A 26,643-nucleotide genomic window follows, 5' to 3' on the forward strand; every position below is an offset into this window, starting at 1 on the left:
TTGAAAATTACAAGACCTAAACTGAGGGGATGTCTGTACGTGATTATACAAGGCTTCTTGGGAGTCCTCCTGGTTACTCCACCCTAAAATGAAAATTTTGTCATTAATCGCTTACCCCCATGTCGTTTCAAACCCGTAAAAGCTTTGCTCATCTTCAGAACACAATTTAAGATATTTTGGATGAAAACCAGGAGGCTTGTGACTGTCCCACTGACTGCCAAGTAAATACCACTGTCAAAACCCAGAAAAGTATGAAAGACATCGTCAAAATAGTCCATCTGCCATCAGTGGTTTAATCTGAACTTTATGAAGCGACAAGAATACTGTTTGTACACAAAGAAAAAAAATAACGATTTTATTCAACAGCTCAACTCCTCCACGTCAGCGTAGCGCCATTTTGGAGAGCATCCGCTGGACAAAAACTGTGTACGCTATTCTGTGTCAGCCCGGCCACACGGAACAGCGTAAACTATTACAGCGTATCCGTCATACGCAGTTTGCGTCCAGCGGATACTCTCCAAATGACGCAACGCTGATGCGGAGGAGACGAATTGTTAAATGAAAACGTTATTTGTTTTCTTTGCGTACAAAAAGTATTCTCGTCGCTTCATAAAATTCAGATTGAACTACTGATGGCAGATGGACTGTTTTGACGATGTCTTTCATACATTTCTGGGTCTTGACAGTGGTATTTACCTGGCAATCAATAGGACAGTCACAAGCCTCCTGGTTTTCATCCAAAATATCTTAAATTGCGTTCCGAAGACGAACAAAGCTTTACGGGTTTGGAACGACATGGGGGTAAGTGATTAATGACAAAATTTTCATTTTGGGGTGGAGTAATCCTTTAATAGAAGAGGAAGAGTTGGAGGTGACCTGGGACACCTCTTGCAATTGGCTTCCTCTTGGTTTTTCTGGCAATTGATGGTTAACCTGTGTATGCTAATACAGTAAGTATAACTGGTTACAGGAAGGAATCTTTAGCAGTGGGACGCTCTTATTCTGTTCTCGATTGTTGAAAGTCTGTTTCTACGATACAGCCTTTTTAGTCCAAGAACATTCAGCTCCAGTCAAGGAAAAACTCCCTAAATGTTTTTGCACCCGCTTGAGTAACCCGCCTTATTATAATACTGGGCTAATTTCCAAACACATCAATGAATAAATAAACTGTGGGTTAGTTTTGGATTGAAAACAAAGACATTAGGCTAGGACCTCTTTCCAGTATTGGTTTTACAATATTCAAAGGACATTTCCTGCAGATCTTCAGAAAAGTCTGTCTAAATATTCTTAAGAAAAATAAAAACTAAAATATACTGTTTGCTTAAGCATTGAGCTCATGTGATGCTTAAGGGTAAAAGCTCAATACTCAGTAGTGACCGCGTCATGTTGTAGCTTCGCTTTCGTCATCAGTGCATGGTTGTGCTTTTAAATAGAAGAATGACTTTGCAGAAAGTTCATTCCTAGGACTATGATCCCAAACACAAGATTAAATTATCACTGGAGTGACTGAGGAACATAAAAGGTGAATGTCCTAAAATGGCCCAGGCAAAGCCTTGACCGTTATCCAAGACTCTGTAGCTCTTCTGAAGATTGTGCTATATAAATGAGAATATCTAAAATAGGCCAAAATTACAAATTACACCCAAAATTACATTCAATTTACATTCAATTAATAATCAAGTAAAGGAGAGTTTCATTACCAGAATAAAAATTTCCTGATAATTTATTCGCCCCCATGTCATCCAAGATATTCATGTCTCAGTCACAAAGAAATTAAGTTTTTTTGAGGAAAACTTCCCAGGATTTTTCTGCATATAGTGGATTTTAAATCACGTCCTTTCCTTTCCTTCCTTTCCTTCCAATGGTGGTTAACAGGTGAAAGCTCTGAAATGCAGTTTCAATGCAGCTTCAAAGGGCTCTACACGATCCTAGGCGAAGAATATGGGTCTTATCTAGCGAAACGATTGGTCATTTTCATTTAAAAAATAACATTTTATATACTTTTTAACCAAAAATATTCATCTTACACTAGCTCTCCAATGCATTGCATAATCACGTTGAAAAAGTCAAGCGAGGTTAGTACTTTGTCTGTGTACTTCGGCTAAAAAAGGTAGGGTAGTGCGAAAAACTCTTATTTTCTTGTTTTATCTTTTTTAGTAAAGAGTGTTGCACTTTCTTTGAATATTTGCTTTGTGAACAATGGTTGTACGTCACACGTGCAAGATTACGTAATGCCTGAGGTTGAGCTAGCGGAAGACGAGCATTTATGGTTAAAAAGTATTAAATTTGTTTTTTTCTTAGAAAATGACAGATCGTGTCACTAGATAAGACCCTTATTGCTCGACTGGGATCGTGTGGAGCCCTCTGAAGCTGCACTGAAACTGCAATTTGGACCTTCAATCTGTTGGCCACCAAAAAACCTTAATTTCTTTTCAACTGAAGAAAAACATGAACATCTTGGATGACATGGGGGTTGGTAAATTATCAGGAAATTTTCATTCTGGAAGTGAACTTCTCCTTTAACTTTTTTAGGAACAAAATGCCAGTTTTCAGAGATCAGGGTAATGGTTTTGTGATGCACTGTATGTATTATCAATACTATAGACAAAGAACAATTCCAAAGACTGAGGTAGTCAGCTTATGAGTCATCTGGATATACTGGAATAAATTAAGGAGCAGAAACAACATGATTGGTGTTACATCAGTACTGGTGTGTCATCAAAATGTTTACTCATTATATTGTCCTGCTCCTGTGGAGGTTACCTTGAAGCTAAAAGGAGGTTAAAGAGAAATAATACACGTGGGGTGTTTTGAGAGGAGGCAGGACAGCATTCAGTTCAGTAAGTAATGTTTCAGCCACAGTAATGCCAGTTCAGCAGCTAACAGAAGAAAAGCTCCATTCAATTACAGCAGAGTACGTGTCCACTCGCACTGTCGCAATGGACGATGAGTCTACGATAAAGCTAAAGCAGGATAAATACCATATGTGACCCTGGACCACAAAACCAGTCATAAGTCGCAGAGGTATATTTGTAGCAACAGCCAAAAATACATTGTATGAGTCAAAATTATTGATTTTTCCTTTATGCCAAAAGTCATTAGGATATTAAGTAAAGATCATGTTCCATGAAGATATTTCATAAATTTCCTACTATATATATATATATATATATATATATATCAAAACTTAATTTTTGATTAGTAATATGCATTGTTAAGAACTTTTTTGCACAACTTTAAAGGTGATTTTCTCAGTATTTTAATTTTTTTACACTCTCAGATTCCAGATTTTCAAAACGTTGTATTCTAACAAACCATACATCAATAGAAAAAAAATTGTGGTTCAGGGTCACATATTATAATATATATATATATATATATATATATATATATATATACACACAATTCCCTGCTGTCAGCAAATAGTAAAAAAATTAAAATGTTTGTCAAGCATGAGAGTGTCGATTTTTTTTAATATCTGGAATCTTTCTATAATCTAAAGGAAAATCACTAATCTGAATTGTGGTGATTAATGAGCTCAGTGATAAAGAAGTATAGAGTTACTTGTACCAAGGCCGCAGTTAGGAAGTTTTCATCTTTAGATTAAAGGGTCATTTTTGTAACAGTAAATTCATACAGATTGTAATAGGTGCAGGAAAGATTAAAGTATAAATTTACTACTCCCCTCCTACAGAAGGAGGTGAGTTATCTAAATCAAACCTAATAAAGGTTTTTACCAGTAAAGATGAAAAATCAAAACTCCTGCTAAGAGTGAAGTTTGAAGTGAAGAGTGAAGTTTTTTTTTTTTTTTTTATTATTTGAATACTATGCTGACTCCTTTATTCTGCCCTAAATCTTTTAAGCTGTATGTATAGATTTTACGTATAGGTTATGTATATTCTTTCTGCTATTATTATTATTATTTTTTTGCAATATCTGCAGTACTGGTAAAAAAAAGTGAAATACCTGGAAAAAGAAAAGGTTATGTTGACTTTTCCACAGATAGAAAAGCCGTTATTAAAATAGGCTGTTGCGTGCTCTTGTTGTCCATTCAACGTTCCGATACTATAGTTATCTTAACATGAAACATTTAAAACCAGATTTGTTACTAACCGAGTATGAGCAGCATGAAACAGGTTTGACTTAAACCTCAGCTAGCAGATACAGTATGCATTACATATAGATCAATCATAGAGTCTGGCCTTTATCATCTTCTCGACTTATACCATTTCTATATTTACACTAGCTTTCCCATCACCAGGTCTCTTTCACAGGTGCAGATAAATCTTATTCCCATAACCGGCTTCTGAGGAGACAGTGAGCACAGATGGATCAATAAATGGTGTCTCACACCCTCTCTATTCTCCTTTTAGCTTTTGCACTGAAATTTTGTAGATTTTATCAAAGTAGGCGATCAATGCTTGGTAAGCATTTTACAAAAGCACTGTTCTTTAATGTTAAAAGTGTTTGTCTTGTTTTGTTTTGTTTTCCCCCAGCATGCAGAGACAGAGCCATCTGTTTACTGTTCTACAGCTGTGTAGATCAAAGCTTTGGGTTTCATATATTATTAATTACAAAGTTCTAAAAGAGTTGACAGAGCATTGAAATGGTGTCCTTTGTGTAAACACATGTCTCCTGGCATATGAAAGACAGGCGTGTCCTCACCTGGTGTCATTTTTGATTAAACCACTTCCTAATCAAGGATGGAATCAAATACTTTACAAAAGTGCTGTATCTGTAAAAAGTTTATATTTCCCAAATAGCCATAATACTTTTGTGTAAAATCTCTCTCTGTTCTAGAAAGAGCAGATTTCAGGTGTAAACGGTGATAAACTGAGCATGGGTTGGTCATGTCACTGCCTGTTCAGACAGCATAATTTTAGTATCACTGAGATACTATCATAGTTTTTAATTAGTATTTTGGGGATTTTTGTATTTTCTGATTTCATTTTAAAGTTAAAGTTCTAATAATTTGTGTTTTTGTCATTTTTATTCTTTTCTTATATGCTATATAGTTTTTATTATAGTTTGTTATTTTAGTAGATTAAGTTATACTAAATGAAAATGAGAAATGTATATATATTTTTTTATTTACTTTAAAGTTGAATTTATTTAAATAAATTCTTTTTAAATATTAACCTTGGTTAAAAAAAAAAAAGACTATCAACAACATCAGCTATTTACATGGTAATATCTCCATACTCTAGTTTATTTTACTATGGTATGAGTGTTTATATGAGCTTTTACATACACACTTAGCATGTGTACCGACTAACTGCGCTATTTCTCTCCAGAGGTTATGATGATAAAATAAGTTGCGAGGATTTCTTAATCCGTCACACAAATGCTTGTCAGTGTGGCCATCTAATGTTGTAGTGGTTTCAATTAGATCCATCTCTTCCAATTGTTTTTCAACAGTGAAACAACGACCTGGGCCAGTCTTGCCAACTTGTGGAACACCTTATTATAAAAAAAAAAAATACTGTGAAGCTGCTTTGAAACAATCTTTATAAAGCGCTATAAAAATAAAGGTCACTTCAATGCGCACATGTGACAAAAATCTGAGCTGTCAAATTCAGTACACGAGCAATATGCTGATGCCAACATGTACAGCACACACAGTGTACTCTCACCATAGTGTACGCATAAAAAACAAAGTATACTTTGAGCTTTATTTGTACATTGGAAAGTGTTCAATGTGCATTAACATTTTACCTGAGGGGTGGTATGTTATGCTCTCAGAAATCAGTGATGCGTTATAAAGTTGGCTTGGAACTGAAAATAAAAACTTGATATACCGGTCTTGTTTAGCTGTCATCCCTCCTCTCACTTTTCGGATTCAATATTAAACTGATTTAGTGAGGCAGACTAAGCGAAAGAGATAGTGGGTTGATGTAAAACTCAGCTTTTAGACATACAGCTTCTGGCGCCAATTTAACATTATTTTTCCTTTATAGGTCATGTGTTGAACAGGAACACATTGTCAAAATGCCATCAAACCAGCACAGCAGAGCAAATTTTGCAGCTTTGTTAAGTTATGGCTAAGACTGTGGGTAGTTTATGGTTACTGCTGCATTTGATAACAAAAAATGTTATTATTATTGTACGCATATTGCCACAAAAAGAAATAGTTACATTACCTATTCCACTATTACGGTTATTCTCCATCTCTTCCATTTTTAGCTCCATTTCTAGCTCTGGGTCCTCTGCCATTTGATCCTCTGAACTTGGACCTGGTTCTTGTTCTGGCGGAGTCTGAGGAGCTGCTTCTTCCTTGTATTCAGGTTTAGGTTCAGGTTCAGGTTCTGGTTCTGGTTCGGGTTCTGGTGTATAAGTGGTGTATGCAGCCATCACATGAACCTGATGTGTTACAGGTTCTTCAGCTAGACTACTGCTGCTGGATCCTGCAGCTACATCACTGCTGGAGCTACTACAGATGGACCTGGCTGGCTCTGAATCCTCAATACTATGGCTCAGATCAGAATCATCGGCTGGAGTTGAGGCTCTGGGAGCTGGCATCGGGGTCCTTTCAACTGGCACCGGGACGCAGGGGGCCCGCACAGATGCAGTAGGCACAGAAGTGGAAATAACTGGTTCGGGCGATGGTGTGGGTGGAGCTGCTGGAGCCTTTCGCTTCTTAAGCTGGTTGTGTGAGGACAGAGAGCTTATCTATAGAGAAAGACAGAGGACAAATGTAAATGTTTGAATATGCAGGACTTCTGAGTAGTTCAGGGTGTTGCTATGCAGTTACTAAGTACTGAGTGTTTTTTACTGCTATGTGGTTACTAGAATGTACATGCTTGCAAGAACATTGCATACAAATTAAGACATAAAACCGAACTTTACTTCTTCAATTGCCTATAGTAATATGTCATTTCTTTTTACCTCGTGTAAACATGATCTTCTTTCACTGTAACGTTAAAGGTGATATAACACAATAAATGTAACACATCACATCCAGTTTTCCTGTATTCCTGCAGATATGTTACGTTTTAGAGAAACCAACGTAGTTCGCAGAGAACGACGTATATATATATATGTATATATATATATATATATATATATATTTTTTTTTTTCCCAGATAACAAAACAATAGACTACTTGTTGCTTGTCTACTAAAAACTTCTCGATTTAAGAATCTTATGCTACAGTATTTGGACTGGAAACACAACAAAACATTTTAGTGCACATTTTTGTTGCAAATAAAAGTCAATAGCAAAGACAAGTCGTTCTCTGCGAATTATGTTGGTTTCTCTAAAACGTAACATAACTGCCAACTACAGGAAAACTGGATGTGATGTGTTACATTTATTGCGTTATATATCTACCGGTACTCTACTGCTTTTCCTGCAGTTCCCGGATGTGCGCTGCTAAGAGCTGTCGAATTTGAACCACTGAATTTTCGGAAACGAATTTGTAAAGTGAAATAAAATTAACCGAAAATTGTCTGACGAATGTTATTGTTGGAATTATTAAACAAACTGAATATTTTGGAAATGGACTTTGTGAGGTGAATATTAATTATTGAATTTTTAACAATGAAAAAGTTGGTGAAATGTTTCCGATTGAAATATTCACTACTTAAATATACAACCATGTTAAAATGCAGCGCACAAAAATGCAACCCCTGAAAATACAATGCATTAAAATGTAAGCACTGTTAATTGCAATGCATTTTTTTTCCCAGTTGTGTAATTCAACAAGTTTTTTATTTCAAATACTTTTGGCATTATTTTTGTTCCATACATTAACATGTATTTAATGTAAGCGTATCACACTTTGCCACAGTACAAGCCAGGTGTAAACGCACACAAAGAAAGAAAGAAATTGCCAATTTAAAATTTTCATTTAAAAAACTGTCACAGTTTCTCTTAAAAGATTTAGCAGCACAACTGTTTTCATCGTTGTTAATGAGAAATGTTTCTAGAGAACCAAATCAATCAGATCAAATAAATGCTGCCTTGGTGAACCTTCAAAAACATGAAAAAAAAAAAACATACATGAATTATTCATCATGCATTTTTTTAATCCATTATTAGCTATGTAAGTAAAATTCCTCTTCAGTCATACTCTGCGTCGTTATGTCATAACTGACGTATTTGAGGTCCTACTTGGGAGCCCAATCACCTCTGAGGCTTAAGAAGAAAAGGCCAAAGAACATTAGCGAGTGGAATTTGCATGCCAAGCCACTCCCCCATACATACAGGTATATAAGATGGCGGCATGCATCCACTCACTCAGATTTTTGCTTTGGAGCCAATCGCTTTGTGAGCTGCTTCTACAAAGAAGAAAAAAACACCTTTCATTGCTGCAGGAGTTTCTCAGCTGTGTGGAACATTCTTTCTTTGCATTCAGCGAAGAGATTGCCCTGCTGCGCTCAGATGAGTACTGCGGTCCTCACCTGGGCAATCCAGCCTAAAAGAGCAATTTCCTACAGCATACACAATTGTTGAGAGTGTCTTTTTCAAGATGCATCTCCGTTCGTGTGCTTTTAGGGAGCGATAGTTTCTTTATTTCTTATGACAGTCACAATCGCAGTCTCACAGGTTTGGGATGTAAACAAATGCATGTTGAGATGGCGTTTGTGAATGGGTTATGCCCGCGCTGTGTGGGCACTTACATTTAATATGTGAGCTGCCTTTGCGCTCTACCCTTACCAGTTTCGTGGGTCGCTAGACTCCCAAGGCTGCATTGGTTGGAAGCATGGGAGACCTGAGGATTATAGCTGGATTGCTCCGTCGGGTCAGTCCCCGTGGAGGTCCAGCTCCTCTCAGTGTACTACTGTTGAGTTTCTGAATGTCGATGCCGGTTCATCCCAGCACTAGCCTGCGTCTTGTTTAGTGCTCATGAGGCAGTTAAGATGTCTATCGCTGCATCAGTGGAGGGGCTGTCGTCTTCTGACGCCAGAGATTCTGCTGAGCAGCCCCCCGTTGTGGCAGCTGCACAGCCGGAGTCTGAGGCTAAGTTGACAGCCATGTTCCCCCAGGCAGCCTTGACCGCCGGGCTGGAGGTTGGGCTCCTCGCCTTCCCCTGGGTGTTTTTCGGTCTGACGTTTCGTTTCCGCAACGGACGCGGCTCTGGATCCTCAATTATCTCGACAACTGGAGTATAAATACCTCACTCGCGAGATTTGTTGGACGAATACAGGAATTTGGTGCCTCCGCACCCATTGGCACTTCGGGTCAACTGGGAGAAGGGTAAGCTCTTAAAAAGAGAACGGAGCTCTCTCTTTTCTCGGTATGGTGTTGGATCCGGTCAAGACATTCTTTTCAGGCACAGGACAGCGATCCCTCTAAACTTGTCAGAGGCTCCCGAGGCATGGCAGCCGTAGCCGTGGTTTTGCCGCTCGACTGTTCCATATGAGATTGCTGACTACACGACCGGATCCTGAGATGGGCATGGCACTATGGCACACTTCGGGTTGGCGTCCCCCTCAGTGTTGCCACCTTCTCAGCCACTGGTCAGACCCTGTGTTTCCTATGGGCAGCAGTGCTCTTAGGCCAGGTGTCGAGGCAGTCATCTCCGAAGCCTCCGACAGGAGCTGGTGCCATTTGTAACGAGCAGGCAGCCTCGGGCTCCTGGAAAGGACCTCGACTGCAGCACTTTGCCCTCCACTGGTTCTTACCATTGCTGCGGGATAAGCGCACGCTAGTCCATAACCACCATAGCCACGGTAACATACACCTAACCCTGAGGGGGTCTCCGTTCTCTTTGGATGTTGCAACTGGCCCACCATCTCCTCTGGCCATCAGTTGGCCATCTGATGCGGCTCAAATTGCTGCATGCCATTCACTTTTCAAAGAGTTGAGTTACGACAAAAGAAAAAAAAAAAGAAAGGCACTCTTCTCGAGAATAGCGACTCCAACCCCAGGTGTCCTGCTGATTCAGCTGATTCAGCGATGCTAAGGTAGACCTCTTTTGGTTCTTCTGAGTCCTCCCACTGCCAGCTTCTTCACACACAGCTGGATCCAGGGTCTACAAACAAGTACGTCTTCCCCAGTGAGAAAAAACCTTTCTGCACAGACCCTGTGCTAGATCGGGGAGGACGAGGAGCAGGTTCTGCACGTCGGGCTTCTGGATGGGACGTGGTAGACCTCACTGGCCTTTCCCAGGCCGTGGTAGACATTATCACTCAGGCTGAGCCCCCTCTATGTAGCAGGCATGCGCTCTGAAGTGAGGTCTTTTCATTGTATGGTGCTCCTCTCGCCGAGTGGACACCCCTGAGATGCTCAGTCAGTGTTGTGCTTTCCTTCCTCCAGGAGAAGTTGGAGCGAAGTCATCGCGGCCATCACAGCATATCACGATGCACGCATTTTCAGTCAACGGAACGTGCCTTGAATTTGGTCCGGCTATATTCACGTGACCTTGAGATTCCGGTGTGGTTATGTGCCCAAGGTTCCCACCACTCACTTTCGGGTTTAGGTGGTGGTGAACCTGCAAACGCTGTCGCCGGAGGAGGCATTGGCGTTGCTGTGTCCTGTTCGTGCCTTGCATGTTTACATGGACCGCACCCGGTGCTTAGATGCTCCAAGCAGCACTTTGCTTGCTTATGGGTCAGAAGACGGGGAATGCTGTCCTCAATCACAGGTTGGCCCATTGGGTGGTAGGTGCCTCACCTCGGCTTCTTAGTGCCAAGGTGAGCTGTGTCCCCTAGGAGTTGAGTCCACTCTATGAAGAGTTACTCCTTCTAGGCATTGTGCACAGCACCTCTCTAGCAAACTTATGTAGAAGCTGCGGGCCGGGCGACACCATCATTTCGCAAGATTCTATTTTCTTGTGCTGAGCTGATTCTTCCCAGAGTTGGACCCAGAGTTCACTGAGGGGAATGGCTGGAATGGCGCAGCAAGCCGACACTGAGCCGTCCTCCCACAAATTACCTTAAGTTACATGAACACACCGGAGGACGGCTCAGTGTCGGCTTGCTGTGCCATTCCTGCCATTCCCCTCAGTGAACTCTGGGTCCACTGTTTTCCTGCAGTCCGGATTAGGACAGAGTAGTCTGTGACTGTCCTCCGACAGGGGGTCTCCTTAGCTCCCTGGTGTAACGGGGAGTGAGAGGCGAGAGGCGAGCGGATCCATCTGCGAGCTTTTATTCAGGGGACGAGACAGATACATGGTCGAACAGGCAGGGTCAAACAACAATGGCAGACAGGTATAACGAAGGCGACGCACAATAGAAGTCCGTGAAACAGACGAGGGTCGATCCGTGGCGAACGTAATCCATAAGGGGCTGGGCTAGGAGAATAAACCAATAAACAAGAGCTAGAGTCCAATAGGCAGGCGGCGAACAGACGAAAAACGGGGGAGCCAGGCGAGGGAACTAGGAACTAGGGAACAAGGAAACTAGGGAACGCTAACAATAGAAATACCACAACAACAATCCGTGATTTGCATGGGGAAAGACCGGGGCTTTTATAGTGCCGCTGATTGGTCACGAGTTGACGCAATCAGCGTGATGCATGACGGGAGATGTAGTCCGGAGTGTGGTGCAACAGTCAGAGTGTGTGGGTAAGGTGAGAGTGACATCTGGTGGTGAGCGGTCCGCAGAACACCGACCAGATTCGTAACACCTGGAGGTTGTGGCATAATGTGGCATTTTTCTCTGCGGTTTATTCCATCATGTTTCCCCCCAGTATCTTATCAGATATTTTATTATACCCAATTCCCACATGGCTTTAAATTTCATCATTGTGCTCCACCCCCAACGGTTGCTTCAGATACCTGGCACCCCTGGTGGGCCCGTTATCTGGCTTACAGGGCGTTGGGAAGGTGGTGGTGATTAGAGGTGATTGGGGTCCCAAGTAGGACACCAAATACGTCAGTTATGACGTAACATCTCCGTTCCCTCCTTCAGGGAACTAGGGTTACAGATGTAACCGAGATGTTTTGTAAACCTATAATCCAAATAATCATCACTTTAATGGAGTCATAAAACACAAAATGCTGTGTTTTGGGTACTTTGCACAAAAGACGCCACGTTCTTATGATTTTCTCAACCACTTTAAACAACAATATCCAATTATTTATTGAATCATTTAACTGAATAATACTTGGGAATTGATTTCTCCCAAAGGAGAGCATTCTAAATTATTTTTCCCCTTTCCTTACATTTATCTCCCTTTAGGTGTAGGGTGTAAATATAAAAAGTATTAACACTGCTTTTTAACAAAATCCCAAACCATGTATGGAAAACTGCAACAGTGATACCGAACAATCACCACTTCCATTTCCAGTAAGTGCCACTTTCCTCTTCCATTAACAAGTGATTTTATACAATGAATAAACTTAGACTCATTTGGAGGCAATTTTAGATCAGAGAACTAATTATTGTGGAATAAAGGGTGAACAGAGTAATAACTCCCCAGTGTGGCAACAGCACAAGTTCCTCTCAGCTTACTGACATACTGTGAATTTACATCATGAAGGGTGAATCATAGCCTTGCAGCACACAGTTATAATCTAATTTCTGTCAATTTCAGAAATATGCCAGAGGGGACAAACAAATGTAATAAACTCTCATGCTATGTAATTTTTTAGAGACAAAACAGTACAGATAGTAAAAAGGAGCAACTGTTCCTTTAAATGGGGGTCATTTTCTGCCTTTTCTGTATCAGCTTCCATTGTATTAATTGGTTAATACAGCTTTGCTCAATGCTAAAGGTTGGTAAGAACATACAAAAGCAAATTCAGTGTTTAAGTATTTAAGAATCAAATCACTGCGAACAGTACAGTTTATCTGTTTAAGAAAAACATGCTGTACTGTACATGAATCAGCTTGCTTTGGCGTGTTGAGGTACCAGCAGCCAGCCTGACAGACATGAATCCATATAAAAACCATGAAATCAAAAACAAGCTATGTTGGAAATAAACAAGACTAGGAGGAATGTTCCTTGGGTGCATGCATGCTCAAATGTGGGTCAAAGGTGAGGAAAACTTCAAATAAAATGACATATTCCCACTGTATCTTGAGGACAAAGGAAATGAGTTAACACTAATTGTTACAGCATTTGTTTAACATGTGCCTCCCTTTTGTAACTAATCATGATCTGCTCCTTGAAATCAGTTGTTGCAGTTTAATTGATGCTGCTTCCGTGAACACAACAGTGGTGACCATATGCTTGTGAATCATGTGCATGTGCATAAAAACACCCCCTCTAAAACTTAAATTCAGCAATTACTCTTTACTTAGATGACATGTTAGGGTTCTTTGGATATATAATGTTCCAACAAGCCTGCTTGACCAATTACCAAAGAAGAATGTGAAAATGATTCAGCAAAATTAGATTTTCTTATCAAAGTGATAAAATGTTGTGTTGCAAAAATAAGTACAGAGAAAGAAAACTGCCAGGAGATTTATTTCTTAGCATAAAAGAAGACAATGGTACAAGAGGAATACCAAATTATTGTTTTAAGTATGAAAATATAGCAGAAGTACTACTGACATTAAAAAACAATGAGCTTGTGACAAGGCTCCTGAAATAATCAGGTCTTCACTTTATGTTTTCATTTAGTGATGAGTGAATTCTTGCTAGAAAAAGAGCAGGAGAAATACCATACAAGTGTCTTAGAGCTGGCAAAAGCTATAAAATGATACTATCTCACAAAGTACAACGCAGCCTGCAGAATTAACATGCATGGTTGTTGTCATCACTAGAATTACCTACTGTAGCCAAAGCACAATAAACTCATTTAACCTCTTGCAAGACCCATATCTACAAACTATAGACTTCTTGGAATCTATACTCTGGTCTCAAGAGACCAAGTCAATCATTTCGGATCCAAAATGTTATGGTGTTGCTAAAGAAGGAGTACAGTGAGAAGTGCCTGGTACCCACAGTGACATTCAGTGGTAGTAAAGCTCTTATAGGGATGTATGAGTTTTTAAAGACACTCCATTTTTGTCTCTTTTATTTACACACTTGTGCCATCGAACTGTTGTAGAAATCCAATATCACACTTCCAGACCTGGAAATTGCTATTTTAAAATTCCTGATGACTTTTTCAGGTTTTTCACGAACACTGAGAGTAGTTAATTTATTTCCATTTTAATTCTGTTTCCTTCCATTTTTGCTACAACAAATACTACCTCAGAAAATGTTGCAAAAAGTTTCCTTAGTCATGTATGTTGCATCGTGTATGTACATGATTCATGGAGCCTCATTTTATAGTGCCATGGAATGCATTGTGCCCCATTACATGAAGATTTACTTTCACTAGGTTAAAGTTTAAAGTTATTATGTGTTTTCTTTTCTTCCTCGAAGTCTTCAAATGCATTTTATGTACACTTAAAAGGGGCTCTTAATCTGTGTGTGTACCACACACTTAACTTTTGACCTTTAATCCACAATGGGGCAGCACAATGTATGATTTCACTCCTCCGGCATGTTAAAGTTTTAATGTAGAGCAGAGGAGAGTATGGACGGAAGGAGTGCTTAATAATTACAGACTATGAAGGCCAGGGTCTCGCCACACTCACACTGGGCTGCTGGGTTATGTTTCACAGCAGGCTCGCTGGTCATTCATCTTTCTATTCCTTCCCTAACACAGAATACCGCTTAAACTTTCCCCTACATAGTGCTCAGAGCAGCAAACACACAGGAACACAGTGTGCTCCAGGTTGATCTGACGTGCACATGCACGTGCAATCACATGTTTAGTAGTGTATTTCGGGAAGAAAAGACAATAAGTAAATATAAGTAAATAATGAAAGAATCTTAATTTTTGAGAAACGTATGCCTTTAGATTAACCAGTAAAATTCCCCTGCTTGACTAACTGCAACAAAAAGACTATGCTGGTTGATCAGCTTCACTATCTTCAAGCCTTGATGGAGAGCATCATCCTGGTGCACCAGCTAGAACAACACTTTATTGGTCATCTGAGAATTCTAGTTCCATCTGTTCTGTGATTGCTGATATTGTATTATCCCAACGCTTCACCTTGTGTGTTTTTTGGCCTGCCTGAGCAACCTTTTGTACACCAATCTTACGCATGCTGCACCTTTTACATTTTGACATCAGTGTCAGGTTAAGATACTTGTCTAGATTTCTCTGCTCACTTACTTGGGTTTATTACAAGCAACAGCTTCTATAAAGTCATGTGAAGTTTATTTAAATATTTTTTTTATAATAAATAAAAATTATATTAATACATATTTCATTAGACATATGTGCCGCATGTGATATATTAATGAAATAAAAATGCAGTAGTACATTTTCTAAGACCTAAATATTATTTAGATCATTTTTGAATCAAGCACTGAAGCCAGTGGATTCACTTTTTAGCAGGCAAGTGCACCATGATAACCCATAACCTTATAAAACAAGGAAAATTTACTTTCATTTGGCTTGTTTCTAATTTTATTGCAGATATACCTGAGGTGATTTTCCACACAGTTTCCAGGGCCAAACTGTGACACTTCACTCTGTTTTTCTGCTGTAATCTCTCTTTTCATCTTTCCACAGCCTCTCAGATGCAGATGTTAATTATTAAGATATATAAGGAGATATATCAAACCCCTTAATCCTGAGGAATACTGGGCCTGTGATCAATTTTGAGAGGTCATCCACTAAACCTTGAAGTATTTAATTACTCTTTCCTATACCCTGGTCATGAGCTGGAACATTTGATTTAACCCTGTCTTTATAGCAAGACCATATACAGTTTTGCTCTTGTTTTCAATGACTATTATTGTTTTTATACCAAGCTAATAACATATTTTATTATTTTGAAATTTTACCCATACACAAAGCTTCTTGCATTTTACAGTTGATCTTTTTGATGATTATTTTTAATTGATGTTTTCTTTTTCTGTAACATTATCCTGGGTAACACTGCCCATACTGCAAGTATTTTTTATTTTTTTTTGCAGGAGAAGAGGGAAAGATATTTGAGATGAGAGACAATAATTTCATATGTCAGGGTTTTTCCTGCATAAAGAATTATGAGTTGGAACTTTTGCGCTACTTCTGGCTGTTGACAAAACTCAGGCTGGCAGTCAAGTGCAAAATGTCATCAAATAGCGTCCATTAGTCCAATCAGTCCATTAGTCCATTTTACTTACACAATCGCTGTTAGGACTCTAAGAAAGAACATTCGCTACTCATTTGTCACTTATATTACATGTCCATAAAGACTTATTGCATTGTTGAAAAACCTTATGCTTATGTTCAACTACATTGTAGAAGGGCTAATCATCTAATTATTATAACACCTAAAACACATTGCTTGTAAAAAGTGTTTGCTTCAGCCAGTTGATGGCACAGTACAGTACATGGTACTGTGATGGTACCACCTCCACTTCAGTTATGTAGCTTCATAAAATTATGGTTGAACCACTGATGTCACAAGTAATATTTTGTTGATGTTCTTGTTACCTTTCTGGACCTTGAACATGGAAGGACCCTTGCTGTCTATTGAGGGTCAGAGAGCTCTCAGATTTCATCAAAAGTATTTTAATTTGTGGTCCGAAGATGAACAAAGGCCTTACGGGTTTGGAACGACATGAGGGTGAGTACTTAATGAAAGAGTTTTAATTTTTGGGTGGACTATCCCTTTAAGTCAGTGGATTGTTGCATTGAATGCAATATCTTTGGCTTATGGGTCCTCTGACCATCCTTCACCTTGGGGGTAAGAGCGAACATCTCTGTGAGCGCTTCCTTCACTAATCAGAAGCTAACGCTGTTTTCACCACACACGCTTTTAAGCTTTCTGGTCACTATGCCATCCCATCTATTACGTTGTGCCATTCTGTTGGACATTCCACTGTTTGTTTACAGTGGTAACCAAGGAAACACTGTATTCCCGCTGTTCCATTAGTGCCATCTGCTGTCAGAGAGTGAATTTGCTTTCTCATTCGGCCCATCCACTATTTTTGTTTTGTTCAGATATGTTTTATGTAATATATTTTCACAAAGCTATTTTTGCTTTAGATTTTGAAATTATACAGTCTAATTTAAATGAACTGCTTAAAACTGATTAAAATGCAGTGGTTACCTCTAAAGAGCACAGGCAAAGCCTGTATGAATAGTATGAACAGATATGAACAGATTTCTTTCATTTGTATTATTTATTTGATTCAGGGTTTATTTCAATTTAGTTTTGTAATTTCACATATTAAATTTCACAAAGCAATGTGTAGCATTTTGTCTCAGAAACAAGGTTGTCTTAAATCTCACTTCAAAATCATGAGAAAATAGTATGATGAAATCAGTTGAAATCAATATCGCATTGTGAGTTGAGTGAATTGTCACATCCCTATCAATGTTTCAGAATTTTCTCTCATCTCTCACATAAAAAGCAACTAAAATATTGTATTTTTTAAATAGGAAAAACAACAAGAAGAAGATATTCTTACACTAAACTCACACTTAATCCTCAAAATAAACCTAAACAAACATTTATAAAGAGATTTGCTTTGACAAAAGGGGTCATTTACACAAAACACAACGTCTCCCTCCTTACAAACATGGAGAAAGAGAGCTGCGCTGTAAACAGTGTGGTCTTGCGTCAGTACCACACTTCTTTGTTGTGACCGTTTTATTTTTATCGTCCCATTCCAGGTCACATTTAGACCTCCACAGTGTTGCCTAATCAGTCATAAATCCAGCCACCGCTGAGAAAAGCCCAGAAAACACATCTGAGAGACCAGCATGTCACTCAACATTACAGGGGCACAGAGTCAGATCTGTTTGGGAAAGAGGGGGGAAGTGGGAGAAAGAAACCACTTTGTGGCCTTTCTAGATTTTTCCAGTGTGTAACTGTTACATACAGTAGGCTTTGCAAAAGAGGCCAAAGGTTGTGCAAATGGCCAGAAGGTATTGATGATCAATGACTGTCATCACCTTTACTACACTATTACAGTGATAATTTGTATCATTTCGTGTCAATTCCATGATGTGTATGTGTGCAATAATGAAAGTACATAATATAGCCAAACATTGTGTAGTTAAACATGTAGTAAAATAAAATGTGTAGTAAAAAAGTTTAAAGGCTATTGTTGAAAAGCTAATGACTAATTTATAGTCTTATATGGTCTCTCCTTAAAGTACAGAAGCTAAGAAATAACACAAAATAAAAAATACATATATTGTAATATAGTTATTTTAATTCACCAATTTTAGCAGCAATTTTGCAGCAAGCATTTGCTCAAAAGTTTGTTTTGGCCTATTTCCATTGTTACTTCTTAAAAACCTCACCACTACAGTGACCAGAACTTCTCGCGTGCCACCATTTAGTAATACATGTCACCTGTAGACCAGTTTTTGATTTTGTTTTCATTGTGTTTGGGTTCTGTCTTACTTGTTTAGTTACTCGTTCTGTTCACTTGTTGTTTAGTTAATTATCTGATTAGTTTCAGTGTATTTAAGCCATTCAGTTACTTTAGTTCATTATCTGATATTGCCTAAACTTGACAATCAGACAGCATATTTTAACATTTTGGATTTATGTTAAATTATATTTTTAAAAAAGACGACACAACGTGTGACGTTATAATACAACCATGACAGTGTTCGTTGAAATTTTGTGGGCTCAAAGTCTAGTGTTGATACGGCTTTAGACGTGTGACCAATAAAAGACTTATCGATACAACAAGCTGAATTAAAGAACACAAACTTTAAAGCTGGAGGTTTACATTATTTTTTTTTTTTTTACATTTTGATTTTTATAATAATTTGATGCATACTGAGAGTGTGTATCCCATTGCTGTGTTTAAAGAAATTTTGCAAGGTCAGAGTCTACTGTGACTGAATAGACCAACCTAAACTTTTTTTTTTAATGCTATTTCATACAAAAAAAAAAAAAAAAGTCAGTTTTAATGTCACATTTGATTGCTGATTTGAGATATATTATTTAAATGAGAGTATGGCAAGCAGTTTTTTGAGATATCAAGTAGACAGGAGTTGGTTTGCAAGACTGAAACAGCTGCCTGGTGTTGCCATTATGGCTGAGTGACTTTCCCTGAAAAGACCTTTTTGACTTGTCTACTAAGCAACCCACAACACTTTAACAACCCCACAGCAATGTGCTAAAATCACACAGAACACCTTAACAACCACATATTAATGTCCTGCTATATACAAACAATACCCTACAATCTTATTCATATGATCTTCCCTTCCAGGGGTTTCTAAATTTGACAGTTACTGCTACTAGATAACAGAGCCAGTTAGTTCAGTGTTTTTTTGTTTTTTTTAAACCAGAACAACCTTTTCATTAAAAAAAACATCTCACTCCAAAAAACCTTTTTTTTTGCCCCAGGAAAACAAATGCCAGTTTTTTGAATGGTTTCATAATACTTGTAATGCAGTGCAAAAGTCATTTATACAACTTGTATGATAACTGTATGGCATTTCTGTGTTTGTTTTGAAGCTTGAAAGGATCAGTCTTCATTCCTTTTGATTGTACTGACCAACAAACTAGTAAAAAATTCTTATTTTATGAATAGAAGTCGATATGAGCGTGAGCATAAGAACTGTAATATTTGGATGAGCCAGTGTGTCAAGGATTACAAAGCAGTAGCCATGGGTTTGCAGACCGACATCTTGCCAGAGAAGTAGTTTAAGGTCTCTGCGTCATGTGCAGAGTATTTTCATGAGCTGAGCTAACAAAGGGCACTGATGGTGTCACGAGAGGATAAAGGTGAGACAACCTCTCTAGCCTCTTAAAGAAGCCCATTGTAAAATCCTCATCTCAGGTGCACAGAAGGACTACACATGGTGAACAATCATCATTTGCATCAGGCTCTTATAGACATAAATCATGACAATGTTTTTAACACATGTCGTTTGATTCTAAAGATAAATAATAATAAATTAAATTCTACGGATGAAGAAAAAGCACTGTTAGTTCACTGTTGTATCTCTGCAGTATGATAACAAAGGTTTGACCAGCTTAAAGCTTAAACCCTATGAGAGACCTATAGTACAGAAGGAGCCAGGCCTTAGATGACTGCACTCAAGTAATCAAACCCCAAAGTGCCACACTTAACCTAGAATACACAACATAATAATATGTACAGAACACATACAATTTTTTCCCTGCTTTGTTTACAAATGAAAGATACATTTAAGATGATGACACAACACTGACAGTGACACCAGTGAATCAACGATGAACTGCCTTTTGCAACTGCCTTCTGTCTTCTTTTTAGAGTTGACTGAATTTGATTGCATTATTAATACACTACTTTTCTGTTTAACACTGTAAAGCTACTTTGACACAATCTGTGTTCTATAAAGTGCTACATAAAAAGGTGCCTTGACATGATATGATGTTTCACTCTCAATAGGTAACTTGGATGGAATTCTACTGTATTATTATATCATTATTTTATGTTAAGATTTATTCTCAATTATGAGAACAGATAATCCAGACCTATGTCTAATGAATAAACTAAATTACAGCTCACAGGACTGGCTTTTCCACAAAGGAAACATGTGATTCTGGAAAAATAAAGGTTGCATATTTTTTGCCTCTTTTTTAAAATCATAATAAACAGTCACATTGGAAGCATGCTTATGATCATGAACATATAAAATGGGTGTGCAAATCAAACAACTAAAATGGGCTCAGGTGCAGGACAACAAAAAAAAATAAGAAATGAAGATGTGTGCATACTGAAAATTACAGGTCCAAAAGGTTTATTTACAAAACAGTGCAATGTTTCCACCAATCATGTCTTCATCAGTCACAACTGATTTTACCTGATAAAGACCTGCCTGATCGAAATGCTGCGCTGTTTTGAGTTATAATTTAAGCATGCTTATGTCTTGAAACTAGGTTTTGGAAAATAACAAAATATCCCATTTATTTTCTTAGACAGAAACTGATTTTTGTTGAATGTGAAGTGAGTTTAAAAAAAATGTAATTCTTGCAAGAGCTAAGAAGAAATCGCCCACTCTCATGAAGCACTGCAAATGATGCAACAGATACTAATTAAATATTAGTCATAGTGTGTGAATATTAACCAATGATTATAATGGTTTGTTTGTGTGTGTGCACCTGGTATTTATCACGTTATGGGGACCAAATGTCCCCACAAGGATAGTAATACCAGTAAATTCTGACCTTGTGGGGACATTTGTGAGGTCCCCATGAGGAAACAGGCTTATAAATCATGCAGAATGAGTTTTTTTTGAGAAAGTACAAGTGTGCACAGTCTCCTGTGAGGGCTAGGTTTAGGTGTAGGGTAGGTGTAGGGCGATAAAAAATAGGGTTTGTACAGTATAAAAACCATTACGCCTATGGAATGTCCCCATAAAACACGTAAACACAACATGCGTGTGTGTGTGTGTGTGATTGCTCAAACCTGCGATGTCGGTGGTACAGTCTGTGTGGGAGCTGGTGGGGGTGCTGGAGCTCTGCGTTTCTTTAATTCCACTTTTGGGGACATCTTGGAGATGTTCATCACAGACTGAGACTGACCCAGAGTGCTGGGACGGGTCTCCACGCATGGCCCGCTTGCCACCACCGACATACCCTGAGCAAATACAAAGAGAGACACTTTAATAGATATACAAATATACACATTTAAGAACATGTTCAAAAGTATTACATGAATAAGTGTGTTTACAAGCACATTTATTACATTCAACTTTATTGTCATTATGTACAGTACAGAGCCAGTTAGCATCTAACCAGAAGTGCAAATAACAATATATGTGAAAGTAGAGACCAACTCAGTCCAAATGTCAAGGTTTCCTCTGAATTATACAGAGAAATGAGGTATTGTTGTAATTGTATACACATTCGATTTAAGACAGCTTAAAGCTGTGAAGTAGAATAGAACAGAACAGAATAGAAGCTATTACTTTCCATTTCGAAAAAAAAAAGAAAGAATAGAATGCTTATGAGCCTTTCTCAGGAAATGGCAGCTTTTAGAGTATTTGCGGTGTCTCCTTGATCACCTACAGATAGAAATATATATATTTTTTTTCCAATCATTTTGTAATGCAGAATAACTTTAGAAATATCTTTTTTTCAAAAGTAGTATATCTTACTTCTAACACCCTGTATGTGTGTGAAACAATAATTCTGCAGTATAAGAAGTAGTAGGTTCTGAATTCAGCTTCTCAGGGGAGAAAGAAGGTAAGGCAGAAAGCGACTGTTAGTTCAGAGCTTCAAGACAATGCAATTTAAAGGGCAGCAGGTTTAACGGAGGACAGCAAATCAATAACATTTGGCCTGGAAATGTCACGACCTGCTCCTGGAGAGTGGCTGAGCTCTGAGGGCTTTACCCCGGCCATGACCCCACGTTTACACACCATAAAACAGCTGCCCTGAGCAGATGGTTAACAGGTAGGGACTTAAGACAAAAACTAAACTACAACAATTGTGAAGATGATATCTACTGATCTACTATTTGCTATGCAAATGTAAGAGTTAAGGGATGTTCTTAAAGAAATGATTGCCAAATGTATAAATGTCTACAAGAATTAGCACAATGTGCAGTTAAACTTTGTGTAATTATTATGAAGCAGAACTGCAAGACATTAGCACAAGATGCATTTGTATAAATAATCAAGTTACAAGTGCTAATACTGCATTGATTTGTCAACAAAAATTAAGCTACACCAGTAAGAAATTAAGATATGCCAATAAGAAATTTCTGGAAGCAGAAACACATATACACTTGACATTAAAATTGTAATTTTTCATAATTTTGTTTGATGTTGAAATACATTCTCCTATTTCATTACGTTGTATTTTCCTGCATTTGAATTGAGGTAGTTAATATAATGTAGAACTGTATTTTCATCTATTTATTACATTAGCAAATTTTGATATCAATTTTCATTTTAAAAGCTTATCTGAAAACATTGTAGACAGCAGAAATTCTGACATATTTAGAGTAATATGTGTAATCAGTTGAGGAAAATAATTTTATAATGAATGACATACGTATTTACATCTGGCAAATCTTGTGTTGGTTTAATAAAAACCCTATTCAGACGGTAACTGTTTCTCATATAGACATCTGTAAAAAGAAATTTACGTATCACCTACTCATGTATTCGGATGGCGATTTATTTACAGCGAAGGAGGGGGTTCTGTGATCCTACGAACCCTGGCATGCACTGCTCACATGGCCAGTCACATAACAGTCTGCTGTAAATACTTTTTTTTTTTTTTAACAAATTTACTTATTGTGTAAAATGTATTTTAGTATTGTTCTTTTAAACACTTTTCAGCATTTCCAAAATAAATATGCATGCAAATTACGGTGTTCAGCAGTGGTCAAAAGGCGTTAAACATTGAATTCTGTATTATAATTTCTTCTACATTATAATTTCTTCTTGTAAACTCAAAGATGTGGATTTGGACGGCAATTAAATTACCACACAACCTTGGTGTTTGTCAAAAAACAGTAGGTAATTCAGCCGGGGACTTTTACACGAGTGGTGAGAGATAAAAACCAACATTTTCCATTCGGACGGCAGTAAAATCGCTGACTACCCCCTGTAAATGGTGAAAATAACTTACATCCTTATGAGAAACAATTACCATCTGAATAGGGCTTAAGACTTACTTTACCTTTCAAAAAATGCAGTGTAGTAAATTTCTCTTCCTGTCAATTCAAATTCCATTGTATTAATTAAAAGGAAGCCTTTTTTGTTTTTGAGCTCATTTTTATTTACATTATTCGCCGAACATAAACAGAAGCTTAACTGTACTTGCTCGATGCATTAGAACAAACCTCTTCGTTTTTTATGGAAGCTCAAACGTGCTGCATAACACAAGAATGAACCTCACTGGTTCTCACATGTCAAGCAAGCATGACTGAGCTTCCATTTGCCATAACTGATGTGTGCATTAATGTTTACATGTGAATAAAGATAAATAAAATCTGTTAATCATTTAAAGGAGAAGTCCACTTCCAGCAACAATTTACAGATAATGTACTCACCCCCGTGTCATCCAAGATGTTCATGTCTTTCTTTCTTCAGTCTTTCTTCTGCAGTTTAAATGCGGCTTTAAACGATCCCAGTTTAAAAATCCTGCGGCTTTAGCATGATCCCAGCCGAGAAAGAAGGGTCTTATCTAGTGAAACGATCTGTTATTTTCATAAAAATAATACAATTTATATACTTTTTAATGTCAAACGCTTGTCTTGTCTTACTCTGCCTGGACTGTTTTTTTTTCCGGTTCATGACAGTTAGGGTATGTTGAAAAACTCCCATCTCATGTTCTCCCTCAACTTCAAAATTGTCCTACATCACTGTTTTACCTTTTTTGTTAAGGGTGTTTGATCTTCTTTGCATGTTCACTTTGCAAAGACTGGGTCGGAACTTCTGCAGTCATGTACGATGATTTTGAAATGATTTTTGAAGTTGAGGGAGAAAATAAGATCAGAGTTTTTCGATATACCTGTCTTGAGCCAGAATACACAGAGTTCAGGGAGAGCAAGACAAGACGAGTGTTTGACAGTAAAAGGTATTTAAATTGTATTTTTTTTTAATGTAAATAACCAATCGTTTCGCTAGATAAGACCTTCATCCTTTGCTGGGATCGTTTACAACCACATTTGGGATTGTTTGAAGCCGCATTTAAACTGCATTTTGTAAGTTCAAACTTGGGGCACCATAACAGTCCATTATATGGAGAAAAATCCTGAAATGTTTTCCTCAAAAAACACAATTTCTTTACGTCTGAAGAAAGAAAGACATTAACATCTTAGTTGACAAGGGGGTGAGTACATTAACTGTAAATTGTTGTTCTGGAAGTGGACTTCTCCTTTAAGCGATCGAGTCTCTTCAGAAAACTTGGACTAAACCACTCAATTTATGTGGATTAGTTTTAATCTTTAATCTTTTTATGAACATTTTGAAAACTCAAAGTGGTACTGTAGTTGCGTAGACTATCAACGGAGGGCAAAAACCTCTCGGATTTCATTAAAAACATCTTCATTCGTGTTTCGAAGATGAAAGAAAGTCTTACAGGTTTGGAATGACAAAAGAGTGAATAAATGATGACAGAATTTAAATTTTTAGATGAACAATTCACATAACTTTTAGGTCATTTATCCACTAATAGAGATTGTTTGACACAGTTTTTTTTTTTTTTTTTTTTTTTGGTCCTACTTTATATTAAGTGGCCTTAACTACTAAGTACTTACATTGAAATTAATCATTTGATACAATGCACTTATTGTATACATACATGTATTTACATTGTACAAAGATTTTAAAAATACCTGCATGTAAATACATCTGTAATTAATTTCTGTAATTACATTTATAATTACGCTGTTGACCCATCCCTTACACCTTAACCCACCCTTAAACCTACCCATATCACCAGACCTCTCCCTAAACTTACCCATATCCCACCTCAATAGCAGCAAAAGTGTTTTCCAATACAATATGAACATAATAAGTACATTGTACTTATTTTTTGATGTAAGTACATAGTAGTTTTGGCCACTTAACATAAAGTGTGACCTTTTTTTTAACAAGTACTGTTAAAGTACTCAATTTTAGACCAGAAGTGATGGTAGAAATATCTGGGAAATCAGTTTGAAAACAAACATAGAGAAAGCCGGACCAGAAAGTTTGAAAAGTTTAAAAAGTCTGAAAAGTTTGAAAAGTTTAAAAAAAGTTTTTGAAAAGTTTGAAAAGTTTAGTTTGAAAAGTTTGAAAAGTTTAAATAGTTTAAGAAGTTTTTTAAAAGTTTTAAGTTTGTGGTTTTCAGTCTGATATATTTAGAAGTTTTAAAGTTTGAATGTAGTCTGTCAGATAAATAGATAGATAGTATTGGTCAGATTGTCAATCGACGGAAAGATAGATAGAGGATTCTAACATTATTACCAAGTTACTAGCATGTTGCTAGCATGTTTCTAGCATGACTAAGATTTCACTAGCATGTTTCTAACATGATTAGCATGTCGTTAGCATGTTCCTAGCATGATTAGCAAAGTTGCTATGCATGTTTCTAACATGATGAAGAGCAAAGTTGCTAGCATGTTTCTAGCATGACTGAAGATGTCACTAAGATGTTTCTAACATGATTAAGATGTCGCTAAGATGTTTCTAACATGATTAAGATGTCGCTAAAGATGTTTCTAACATGATTAGCAAAATGTTGCAAGATGTTTCTAACATGATTAAGATGTCGCAAGATGTCTAACATGATTAGCATGATGCTAAGCATGTTCTAAAGAGCATCATGATTTCGATCATGATTAAGCATGTCACTAAGCATGTTGCTATCATGATTAGCAAAGTTGCTAAAGATGTTTCTAACATGATTAGCAATGTTGCAAGATGTTTCTAACATGATTAAGATGTTGCTAAGATGTTTCTAACATGATTAAGATGATGTCACAAGATGTTTCTCTAGCATGATTTCTAACATGATTAAGATGTTCTAAGATGTTTCTAACATGATTAAGATGTCGCTAAAGATGTTTCTAACATGATTAGCAAGCATGTGCTAAGATGTTTCTAACATGATTAAGATGTAGCATGCAAGATGTTTCTAACATGATTAAAGATGTCGCTAAAAGATGTTTCTAACATGATTGCATGATGATTAAGATGATGCTAAAGATGATTTTAAAGATGATTAGCATGTCATGAAGATGTTTCTAACATGATTAAGCATGTGCAAGATGTTTCTAACATGATTAAGATGTCGCTAAAGA

The 26,643-nt window shown here is 37.5% G+C and overlaps 1 protein-coding gene across 7 annotated transcripts in view; it reads right to left on the reverse strand.

Annotated features, from left to right (window-relative positions):
- Positions 1-26,643, reverse strand: part of cobl (cordon-bleu WH2 repeat protein) — an 86,479-nt gene that overhangs the window by 18,521 nt on the left and 41,315 nt on the right. For all 7 annotated transcript variants that reach the window (XM_051132357.1, XM_051132351.1, XM_051132353.1 and 4 more), the window contains 2 exons: positions 21,310-21,480; positions 6,141-6,669 (listed from right to left, as the gene is read on the reverse strand). In XM_051132357.1, coding sequence (XP_050988314.1) covers positions 6,141-6,669; positions 21,310-21,480 — 700 coding nt within the window. The remainder of the gene's footprint in view (positions 1-6,140; positions 6,670-21,309; positions 21,481-26,643) is intronic.

Source organism: Labeo rohita, chromosome 16 (genome assembly GCF_022985175.1).
Source record: "Labeo rohita strain BAU-BD-2019 chromosome 16, IGBB_LRoh.1.0, whole genome shotgun sequence".
NCBI lineage: Eukaryota > Metazoa > Chordata > Actinopteri > Cypriniformes > Cyprinidae > Labeo > Labeo rohita.